The sequence below is a fragment of the Narcine bancroftii genome, chromosome 1 (genome assembly GCF_036971445.1).
Source record: "Narcine bancroftii isolate sNarBan1 chromosome 1, sNarBan1.hap1, whole genome shotgun sequence".
NCBI classification, from domain to species: Eukaryota; Metazoa; Chordata; class Chondrichthyes; order Torpediniformes; family Narcinidae; genus Narcine; species Narcine bancroftii.
The window spans coordinates 25962086-25974407 of NC_091469.1; the positions used below are offsets into that span (position 1 = coordinate 25962086).

The 12322-nt window shown below is 42.2% G+C and overlaps 1 protein-coding gene across 7 annotated transcripts in view; it reads left to right on the top strand.

Moving 5' to 3' along the window:
- elp1 (elongator acetyltransferase complex subunit 1) overlaps positions 1–12322 on the top strand; it is a 130773-nt gene that overhangs the window by 29470 nt on the left and 88981 nt on the right. For all 7 annotated transcript variants that reach the window (XM_069922706.1, XM_069922704.1, XM_069922719.1 and 4 more), the window contains 2 exons: positions 2596–2695; positions 8551–8641. In XM_069922706.1, the coding sequence (XP_069778807.1) occupies positions 2596–2695; positions 8551–8641 (191 nt within the window). The remainder of the gene's footprint in view (positions 1–2595; positions 2696–8550; positions 8642–12322) is intronic.

Genomic DNA, 12322 nt, shown 5'->3' on the forward strand with positions numbered 1-12322 from the left:
GATGTGGTGGAACACCCCGTGGCTCAGCGAAGCAGCAGAGAACTGTGGCTTGAGGAGTGTTGTAAACTCATCCAGGATCTGCTGTAACTCATCTCTGGGCGTGCTGATCGTGGCCAACTGCGGTTGCTTCGAGCAGGATGCGTCGAGGCAAACGGCCTGGAAGGTACGGACATCCACCAGGCACGTACCTCGAATGTCCACCAGAAGCCTGTGTGCGAGGAGTAAATCTGCATCCAGGATGGCAGCCGGGAGGGACGAGACAGTGAACGTCGAAGCAAAATTCTGTTGGCCGATCTGGAAGTGGACTGTCTTTTCTCCATACATCCGGATTGCCGTTGCGTTGGCCTCACAGAGGGGAGGTCCACGAGGTTGGTTCCTGGATTTAATGGCCGTGCCCGGTATGACGCTGATCTGGGCTCCAGTGTCAACGAGGAACCGCCGGCCACTGACTGAGTCCCGCAGGTAGTGAAGGCTGTGTCCTTGGCCAGCCGCCGCAGCCATTAACAGCGGCCAGCCTGGTCGTTTCCCTGGAACGAGCATGGCTGACGACACTTCCGAACCTTGGCTCCCCAGTGCTGGTGGTAGAGGCAGAGGCCTGAAGTGGATGCTGTGGCCTTGGTTATGCTCTTGGGGACCCCTGCAGGTGCCGGGTGCTCTACCGCAGCGCTAGGGACAGGCTTGACGTGCCCGTGCCTCGTGACCTGCTGGACCACTGAGCCTTCTGAGAATCGTGCGAGCCAGACCTCTTGGGCCTTCTGGGCGACCTTCCTCGGGTCAGTGAAGCTGTCCTGAACCAGCAGCGGGCGGATGTCCTCAGGCATATGTTTGAGGAAGATGTGCTCAAAAGGTGGGCAGTTGGTGTGCTCAAAAGGTGGGCAGTTGGTATGCTCACCCATGAGCGCGAGCATCTCTTTCATCAGTTCCATCGGAGTCCTGTCCCCCAGGGTGTTGAGGTGCAGCACCTGAGGGACAAGCTGATGTCTGGATAGTCTGAGGGACCCAGTAAGCAATTGTTTGATGGTATTGTACTTGTCCTCGGCGGGTAGGTGCTGAACAAGGTGCAGCATGCGTCTGGTGGTGGCCTGGTCCAGGGCAGCGACCACATGGTAGAATTTGGTCGTGTCGGACGATATCTGGCGGAGGTGGAACAGGGCCTCCGCGTGGATGAACCAGGTCTCCGGCTCTTGATCCCAGAATTCTGGCAGTTTTCTGGCTATAGCGCTGATCCCAGGCTCGCTCATGATGGGTTCAAAGATGTTTGAACCAGTCAGGGTCATCAATTGTAGCGGTGGCTACACTGCTCCTCCAATAACACACACAACCAGACGGGTTGAGCTCAGTGAGCAGACTAGTTTATTGCAGGCTGCTGGGCTGCACTTATACTCCCAGCCCGGACCTGGCTGAGAACCGCGCTGGAGGGCGCTGACGTCATCCGGGTGTCACGTGGTCCCCAAGAGCGAGTTTCTGAGCACCGAGCTGGAAGGAAGGGAAACCACTGACAGTGCCATTTTGGCTGGCTGTCCCGCCGGATGGCTTACAAGCGGGGCCAGTTCACCTGCCTTGTGGTGAGCCGCCACAGTATAAATTTTGCCTTGGGAAAGTTGCAGCAGTAGAGAGAGAGGAAATAAATAGCAATAGCAGACAGCATGGGAAAATTGGTAGTGCTATAGTGCACAATTTATAAAGACCATGGAAAAAAGTAACGGCGGATCTGACTTCCCAGAACCCCTCCATGAATGCTCCGTGCATACAGCCCTTTCTCCCATGCATGGAATTCTGGGAGGTCAGGTCCACTATCGCTCTTTCCCCACGGTATTTATAAATTATGCAATAGTGCTACAAACTCCTATGCTGTATAAATTGAGTGCTCTAGCGCTACCAACTTTCCCACCCTGTTTAAAAATTGTCTGCTATTGCTAGTATTTTCCCACGGTCCCTTATAAAGGTTTATATAGGTCGGCATAACAACAACAGCGGCTGAAGGGCTCGTATTGTGCTATACATAAAGCTTAATTATGTTATAATTAGGCATTATTAATTTTGTTCAAATAACATTGATCAAGATTTAGGGCAGCTCCACCATCACTCGATGCGTCATAACATCACTGGTAGAAGGTTGAACAGTCCAAACTCCAGGGATGGCTCCTTGCATGTGTGAAAGTGTTCTTTGTCTCAGTTAGTAGCGGTCAAGTGTAAAAAGCCAAAAAAAGTCAGTGAGAGGTTTATAGCTTGTGAGCAGGAAACCAACATCTCATTTTGATCCTATCTTATTTGTCATCTTGGCCTGCTATTTCATTCTTCTTTCAGAGGTTTTTTGCTTTTTTAAAAAATTGCTTATTTCTTCTTTGTCTTTGTTCCACCACCCTAATTGTTACTACTTTACCTTCCGCCAACATCCTTTCCACCCCGGACACGATCTCAGCACTGCCCAATGGTTCAAGCCTGCAATCTTTTTATGGTTTAGCTGTCTAAAACAACTTGACTGTTTGGATGAGCTCAAGGGATTCTTGCTGTTCAAATTATCTTTAAAATAGAACCAATTGCCTCATGAAACAGTAAAATTCTGATCATGTGATTTCTTATTTGTTATGACAGGAAGTCAAGCCAGCTTTTCCTTGGGATGATCATAAGCTCCGTGTGACCTGGCGTGGTGATGGCCAATTGTTTGCAGTCAGTGCTATTTGTCCTATGACAGGTATGTATTTGACATAGAGCCATAGAACATCAAAGGACAGAAACAGCCCCTTTGGCCCATCTAGTCCATAAAAAACTATTGTTTTGCCTAGCTCTCCATATTCATTCATATTCCTGTCCAAATTTTTCTTGAATGTCAAAATTGAGCCCGCATTCATCACTTCATCTGGCAGCTTGTTCCACCCTCTCACCACTCTCTATATGAAGAAGTTCTCCTTAATGTTGCCTTTAAACATTTCACCTTTCATCCTGAACCCATGCTTTCTAGTTTTTATCTCACCTAACCTCTGACATATCCAGCAACTGCAACTTCAATACATCAACATTCTTTTTATTGCTTTTATTAAAAACATTGCTTTTATTTTTTATGAAGCTGCAAAGCAATTTTTGCATGCCATTGCCTAACAATTCTCTGGGCCTAGGTTCAATCTTGACCTCAGGTGTTGTTTGTGAGGAGATTTTGCATTCTTCTTCTGACCACATGGGTCTCTGCTCACTGTGATTTTATTCCAAAGAAGCGCTGGTATCTGAATTTGCCACTGAAGTTACCTCTCGGGGTAGATAAGCAGCCAAAAAAAAATAAATCAAATGGTTGAGCCAGGTATTTGTTGATAAGTCTACAAGAGTTGAAGGGATATGAGGACTTCATGGATGATCCATCGGTTTGTAATATGTAGCCCACAGTTAGTAAAAGAATATTTACAGTGGTTTGTGGGTTCTGTTCATAACCTACGGCTCAGCCATCAAACCATAGTCTCTAGCAAACTCATCTCCAAGCTTTGGGATTCAGGCCTCAGTGCCTCCTCTGCAAATGAATTCTTGACTTCCTGTCCAACTGACCACAATTAGTGACAATATTTTCACAATCACACTCAACACTCAAAGATATATACTCAGTCACCTGCTATTAGCTCCCTCTATACCCATGACTGTACAGCCAAATACTGCTATGACTTCATTCTTAAAATTCACCAGTGATACTGCAGTAGTAGGTTGGGAATTAAATAATGAGGTGGAATGCGAGAAAGAGTTTGAAAGTCTAGTGGCATGAAGCTAAGATAACCTCCCTCTCAACTACAAGATGATGGAAATGAGGCAAAGAAAATGATCATAGATTCAGGAGAGGGCAAAGACCACATGTCTGTCCACAGCAAGTGGAAATTCAAAGAGTAGATAGCTTCAAATTCTTAAAAGTATTTCCAATAAAATCTGAGCTGTGACAAGCATGTTGATGTGATGATCAAGAAAGTGCACCTGATGCCTCTACTTTCTTAGAAAACTAGGGAAATTTGGCATGTCCATCTTGTCAAGAACAACTCCACAAATGCTTCGAAAGCATAGTTGCTGGATATGTCACAGTATATTATAACTCAGATTTACCACCCTTCCTTGGGCTTCTACTGCTTAGAAAAGGCAGTTAACATATTGAAAGACCCATCGCACCTTTGATACTCTGTAGTTGTGCCTTTTACATGGCTTATTGAATATTAGAGCAGCCTGCTGCTTGCATAAGAACATTTCTGAGTATACTAGGCATAATTTGGCCATAGAATATTACAGCACATAAAACAGGCTCTTCTAGACTCTGCCTATAAATTATTTTGACTAGTCTCATTGACCTGTACCCATTCCACAGCCCTCCCATCCATGTACCTGTCCAATTTTTTCTGATGTTAAAATTGAGCCTGCATTCACCACCTCAGTTGGAATCTCATTCCACACCCCCAACACTCTCTATGTGAAGAAGTTCCCCCTTACATTTCCCCTAAACTTTTTCCCTTTCACTCTTAACCCTTGTCCTCTGGTTTGTTTCTCACTTACCCTGAGTGGAAAAAGCCTATCTGTCTATTCCCCTCATAATTTTAAATACTTCCATCAAATCTCTATGCACATTCTTCTATGCAGAAGGGAATATCTTTCCTTGTAACTCAGTTCCTGAAGTCCAGGCAACATCCTAATAAATCTCTGCACTGTCTCTATCTTACTGATATCCTTCCTGTAGTTAGGCGACCCAAATTGCACACAATACTCCAAATTTGCCCTCACTAATGTCTTATACAACTTTAACATAACATCCCAACTCCTGTACTCAATACTTTGATTTATGAAGGCCAAAAGCTCTCCTGTACAACCTTATCCACCTGTGATGCCTCTTTCAGGAAATTATGTATTTGTATTCCCCGATCCCTCTGTTCTACTTTGTTGTCATATCGTGACCCCTGAGGTCAACACTGGTATGCTGCTGTCATTACAGAGTATGTATGGCAAACTACTGGTGCAAAAAGCCACTGGTGCAACACCCCTCCCCCCCTTCATTTAAAAAAAACAAAAGCAATTTGCTAATTGGCCTGTATCTTTTCCAGTTATACGTCGAGGTATGATATCATATGTATTATTATTTTTTTCATCTTTAATTCTCCATAAAAACTAATAATTTCACTGTTTAGTTATTATTGTTCTTTTATCAGCTCATTGTCTTACAGTGAATTTCCATTGAAAAATGTCAATTCTCGATATTTTACAAAATCGTGCTGGCCATTTGATGGTTCTCGTGCGTGTTGTAACTGTTTGTGGTCGTGTTGATGCTCGCTGGTCTCTTGCTGCGTCCTATGGTTGTTGCTGTTGTTGAACATGTTCCTTCTGCTGATGTGGTTGCTGATCACATGTTGAGTTGCGAGGACAATGTGCACATTGACACTGTGTAGCAGCAGTTGTAGGCACTTTTGCTGGAGTTGCTGATGTTGTACCTGATGTTGTTGGAGTTGCCATGTGTATTGTAGCTATCTGTTCTGTCAAGGTCCTTTAAGGCTGCTTCATATGTTGATCTGATGTTCTTTTGATTTTGGTGATACAGTTGACTTTTACCAAAGATAACTTGGGTGACCCTTTTTTCATACATACCCCAAGCTGCCACGAATGAATGTCCTTTATCATGAGTTTTGAAGGCCTGCACTATGACAGCTTCTCCCTCTTTCAGTTCTCGTAGTTGCTTTGTTGACCTGTCGTACTGTGATTTTGTCTTTCTATTTTTTATCTCCCTTCTTCCTCTGCACGCCCTTCAGAACTTTTGGCTTCAGGAGTTGTTTTGCTGTTCAGCGTGACATTAATCTCTGCTCTGGACTGCTGTGCATTCCTTCTGTAGGAGCATTTCTCCATTCAAGGATCACCTTATGCACATCTATTCCTTACTGAGCACCTTTCTTCATGATTGTTTTGGCAATCTTCTCAGCTAATTCTGCTTTGCTGTTGGATTGCAGATGATGAGGGGATGATGTGTGTTGTATTTCCCACTCATGCATGAGGTGCTGAAACTCATCACTGGTGAATTGTGGTCCGTTATCACTCACTAATTCATCCGGGATACCATAGGGGCTGAAATGTGAGTTGAGACGCATAATCATGTCTGCCCTTGTAGTTGACTCCATCTCATCTACTTCCCAGAAGTCTGAGTAGTAATCAACTGTGATCAAATGGTCTTTTCCATTCAGTGTGAATAGGTCTGTTCCTACTTCCATCCATGAGTCTGGAGGGGTTCCTTTGCTTCCTGGGCTTGAACTTGTTACAAGCACTGCACTGCCTGATGTTATCTCTTATCTCATGACTCATGTTGGGCCAGAATATGACATATCTAGCCTTCCTCAGGCTTGACTCGATTCCTTGGTGGCTTACATGGACACATTTCACCATTTCTCTTCTCATCTGCTTAGGGACTATGACTCTCATACTCTTGTAGAGTATGCCACCCTGGGTTGTAGTCTCTCTCCAAGTACGATCAATACTCGCATATGGTGACTGGTGTGTTGACTATTTGGCCAACCTCTCATCACCACATCTTTGAGTACCTGTAGTGTTTCATCTCTTTCAGTCATTTCTTAATTTGCTGAAGTCTCTTATCAGTCAGCTTGAGCATTGAAGCTGGGTTTATTTCCTCGATTTCTCCCATCGTTTTGCTGTGCTGACTCATGGCAAAGATCTCATAATCTGTGTCATCTTCTGCTTTCTTCAATGGTAGAGCTGACCTCAATAACATGTCTGATGTGTACATGAGCGTTCCTTTTTGTACTTCACATCCAGATTGTACTTCTGTAACTTTAGCAACATCCTTTGCAGGTATTTGGGTGCTGCTAGCAGAGGTTTCATTAAGATGGTTTGCAGCAGTTTGTGGTCTGTTTCTAGAGTGATCTCTTTGCCAAACAAGTACTGGTTCTAGTGTTCATACGCAAAAACAAATACCAGACATTCCTTTTCTATCTGGGCATATTTTCTCTCTGTGTCCGTTAATGCCCTTGATGCAAATGCAACTTGTTGAGAGTGTTGCGTAAGAGTTGCCCCGAGGCCTGTTTTACTTGCATCACATTGTAGCATAATTTCATCGTGTATGTCATAGTACTTCAGCACTGGTGCAGTGGTGACCAGATGCAACTGCTTGATGCAGTTGTAGGCTGACTTGTTCTGTGCCCCAAAAGCATTTCATGTCCTTCTCCATCAGCTTTTTCAGTGGTTCACACTCTGACGACAGGTTGGGTAAGAGCTTTGCAAGATACTTCACAAAGCCTATGAAGGACTGAATGACCTTGACATCTGAGGGTCGTTCCATCTCTAGTACAGCACAGACCTTCTCAGGATCTGGACAAAGTCCACAATCAGATTTTCGGTTTTGGCGACATTGAGTGTGACATAAATTGGAAAGCAAACAGGCAGCAATTTGAATTAATTAAGGCAGGGGTCCCAAACATTTTAGACCATCGACCCCTTCTTGGAACACTTGATCCCTCATTGTCTCCTGTGGTGGGGGGTGGAGCCTACTAAAGGTACAAATAACACATACATCTTTCGTCTATGCTCAGTCCGTCCTCCCATTCACTCTCAACTTATTCAAATGCCAAAGCCAAATACAACATGGCGGCCACCAAGGCCCTCTCTCGCAAGAGGTGGCCACCACTGCCATAGGCACTATTTTCCATTGATACGCCCCTGCTTTGCAAAATTGCAATCACTCTTTCCTCCCCCCTCCCCCTTTTCGACCCCCTGGTATTTATCGACCCCTTTGATGGTACCATTGATATCAACCATTTTGGAGATCCCTTGATAAGCTATTGATTGATTTCTATGTGGACAAGGCATCTTGCTTAAACAAAATATTAAATTTTGAGTTTTGACATACAGCATGGTTACAAACCATTTCGGCCCACAAGTCCATGACGCCCAATTTACACTCCATTAACCTACACCCCCAGTTTTGAACAGTGGAAAGAAACCAGAGCCCTCAGAGAAAATCCACACAGACATGAGAAGAACATACAAACTCCTTACAGAGATCGCTGGACTCGAACCCCGGTCCGGCCCTGATTAATGGCGCTGTAAAGGCATTGCACTAACTGCTACACCAACCTTGCCAGGACAAAACAGGCAAGCCCCTCCTCTATCTTGTAATGTTTGTACATAATTAATGTTTGAAACTAGTTTCTAAAGCAGAACATCAGCTGACAGTTTTCACTGTGCAATTTATTGTGCAAATGATACCAGTCACAACTTATAAAGCTCTTAGAGACACATTGTAGAAGTAATTGTGGTGGAACTCCATGCCAAACGTTCTTTCAAGAATGAATTCTATGTACTTAGGTAATGTTTATACCGTTTTCAGTAGGAAAGAAGGGAGAATGTATTTAATGTCAATCTATTTTAGCTTTTATTGCATACGGTTTAGCTCATTAAGAGTGACATAGCTCATTGTTCTTGATACATTTGTATTTGACATCTTTTGTCTTATCATCATTTTGTTATCTACTGGGTAAGTCTTATATTTTCATAATTTAAGCATATATTTGTCAATTCATGGTAAATTTCTCTACACAGGTTCCAGAAAGCTGAGGGTGTGGAATAGAGAATGTGTGCTCCAGTCAACCAGTGAACTTGTCAATGGTCTTGAACAGGCACTGTGCTGGAAGTGAGTAATTTAAATCAAATTGCAACTCTGTGTGTCTTTGGGAAGTTTATTTAATGGTTGTGTGAGTAACTTGTCATCACTTGATTAACATGTTTTTCCAAGTCAACACTGTATAGGAGGTCCTGTCCTCCTCTGAAGGGCATGAACTTTCTAAATTCACATAATTATTCTAAGCAGCCACAAAGTGGTCAGCAACATTACATACTTTAAAAGTTATTCATTTTCAAATTTTTATCTTTGCCATTATTTGGTATCTCTGATTCAATATCCTGTTCAAAGAATTGATCAATATCTATTTTCCCAGATCTGGCAATATTTTTTGCGTAATAGGGAGACAGAAAATACCCTTAAAAATCTGAGTTGTTTGGCTTCCTTTTTCCTTCTCCCTCTCTCTCTCTCTCCTCCATTCACTCTCACCCAAAGGATAGTTAAGCACGCATTCTCACCTGATACTTTCTTGTTGACTGCAGTTTAAGTTATGGGGTAGGCAAAAGATTGTAATGCTAGAGACAAAAATCAAGGATAGCACTTCAACTTCTGTACAGAGGAGCTTCTGCTCTGCCCATTCAGATTTGGTTTAAGCTATTCTTTTCCTACCTAAGAAGTACCCTGAGATTGTGAAAAGTAGCCCATGAAAAGATAGTCTTGTACTTAGCAGCACAGAGGAAGCCAAGTGGCTCATTGGATCCATACCAGTTCCCAGGGAAGTAATTCATTAATCCTATTCCTCCCACTTGCTTCCCTCTATCCCTACTATGCATATAGTGCCCATCAACTCCCAACTGACTTTTCACGCCATTAGCTGACATTAAGATTAATTCACTAAAATTAACCTAGCAGCATATCTTTAGGATGTGGGAGGAAACTGGAGCACACAGAGGAGATCAACACTGCCATGGAGAAAACACCATACAGGCAGGATTGAACCTGGGTTCCCGCACTTGAGGTGGTAGCATCAACTGTGGCACCATCATTGCCACTCTTCACATAAATCAAACTACAACCTACCTTTAGGTCATGGTGAATCCAGAGCACAGCACCATCTTATTTCTCAAAGCTTTTGCTTTTCAGCTCTGTTGAATTTTGAACTCTTCAATGTTTGAAACTGTGATTTAAATTTAAAAAGGATTTTGCTGTTCTCACAAGCAGGCGTGAGCTCTGGCTGGCAAGTGGAAGTCCTGCCTTTGACACAAAATTCTTTGGTTTAATTTTTCAATTTTGACAGATAGCATTAGAAGTCCTAAGTATGCATGTTAATGATGTCCATGAAATGAAATCTGTTTAAGTGGGATGCTTCTATTATCAACATCTTTTCCTTGTAGACATGAGTTGTAGTTTCTGTGAATTTTAAAATCCAAAATGGTGCTGGAGAATGGGAACTTGGTGAATGCCTGGATAACACACAAAGCTAAGCTTTTCACTGTATCTCAGTACATATGATGATTAACCAGAAATGTCAAACTTGGTGGTGCATACTGCCAACATAGTGTACTGAATTTGATTGTACTTACTACAAACAGAAATAAAACATTTTGTCTAATTGTAGTCTAACATTTCAATGGTTAAGCTAGAGTCATAGAATTACACAGCACAGAAATGGTGCCTTTAGCCCAAATACAGTCTTTCTGACCTTGGTTGCTTCCTGAACTCACCGCATATGCTGTTAACCACAGGGCATGTTGAAATAGCTCCTAACTATAGCTATTCTATTTCCCATTCTTTGCTCTCATCCCCTCTCCTCACAGTCACAGCTAGAATCTGGCTTCCTTGTCCTAATATTCCAGTCTATGTATTCAATAGATTGTCCTTCATTCAACCACCACCTTCAATATCTTCGTACTGCCAGATATACTTGTATCTGTTCTTCAATACACCCTAGGTTTCTGCCATTCACAATGGATGTCCTGTCCTGGTTTAACATCTCAAAATGCAGGAGGAGAGGGGGGGTGGCATACCAAGTGATGACGTGGGGTTAGAATGATAATCACTGCTCTCCTCGAAAAAGTTAAGAAAAAGTGAGAAAAAAGGTTATAAAAGTTACAGAAAATATATGAAAGAACTGTCTGAAGACACATAGAAGACAGTGGGGAACTGAGCAAGAAAAGGAAGAGAAACCCACCTTAAGAAAGGATCCTGGAGCTGTTCGTAAGGTAGGATCTGAAGGAGAGAGACCAGAAGCCGGGGAGACCTTGGACACTGCTGCTCAAGGTCTCCCCCGATAATGACCGCCAACATTGGGTGAAGAAGTGGCTCTGTGCATGCGCGAGGAGTCACGCATGCGCAGAGCACCAAAAAAAGGAAATTTAAAAAAAAGATTCCATACACTCTCAGCTCTAGTGATTAAGAAAAGCAAAGGAAAGAACAAGAACGAGAATCAAGAAAAAGGTTTAAAAAAAAGTACACTAGATTTGAAATAGTGGATGGAAAAATAAAGGGAATGAATTTGAGATTCAAAATCTTAAAGATCAACTGAAGTAAACAGAAGCAGCTGCTAAGCATGATCAGTTAATGCAAAAGATAGACGTTTTGGAAAATTTTAGTAGACTGAATAATATCAAGATTGTTGGACCTAAAAAAGGGGACAAGGGTCAAGACTTGAAAAAATTTCTGCAATGGTGGATACTGGAATCTTTGGGTCAGACTGCATTTCAAGGTGATTTGGAGATAGAATGAAATTCTATCTGAGACCTTAACCTCAGCCTGACCAAAGGTCCCATCCAATATTTGTCAGATTCCTTCGGTATGAAGTAAGAGAGAAGATTTTGGAGCTGGCAGCGAAACAAGCTAAAGAAAGACAATCACCTTTGATTTGTAATTGAAATAAGATTTTTTTTTAAATCCAGATGTAAGTTTTGATTTGTTGAAAAAGAGAAAGGAGTTTAATCTGGTTAAAGATGTATTGTGGAAAAAAGGCTATGCCTTTGTTTTGAGATATTCAGCTGTTTTGAAAGTATTCGTACCAGGAGGGAAGAATAGATTTTTTACTGAACAAAGGTATATGCCAATTCATTGCCTGTTAAAGATCAACAGATGGTTGTAGATACCTGAATTCATTATATAACTGAGAGGTTTTGCTGTAACTGAAAATATATTGAGTTTCAAGAGAATTTAAAAGGGGAAGATAAGATTAATGGATTAAAAGGTCTATGATAATCTTCTAGTAAGGGATGGTATGATGTTAGTAAGTTTGTGGGGAATGTGATGTTGACCACTACACTATCATGGACACTAATGCAACTGGTTTTGCATCCCGTACAGATCAGGGTGATAGAGACGCTTTAATATCATGCACCTCTGGGGTTTTTCCTTATCTTTCTTCTTTTTTCCTCCTTTTTTTATATTTTCTTGTTTTGGTTCTTAGCCTAAACTGCTTATAGATGTAAGATATATGGGGAGGGTTGGGTTGGATGGGGAAGGGAGATGGTAGGGAAATAGTCATTTATTAATGGAATTCAGAATCCGATAAAGAGAAAAGGGTATTGAATTATATGGAAAAAAAATTAAAGTAGATGTGACTTTTATACAAGAGACTCATTTAACAGAAATAGAACATATGAAACTAAAGAGAGATTGGGTAGGAGGAGTATTCTCTTCTTCATTTAATTCTAAAGCTAGAGGAGTAGTGATATTAAGAAATAAAAGTTTACCAACTGAAGTATTGGATGTAACGACTGATAAAGT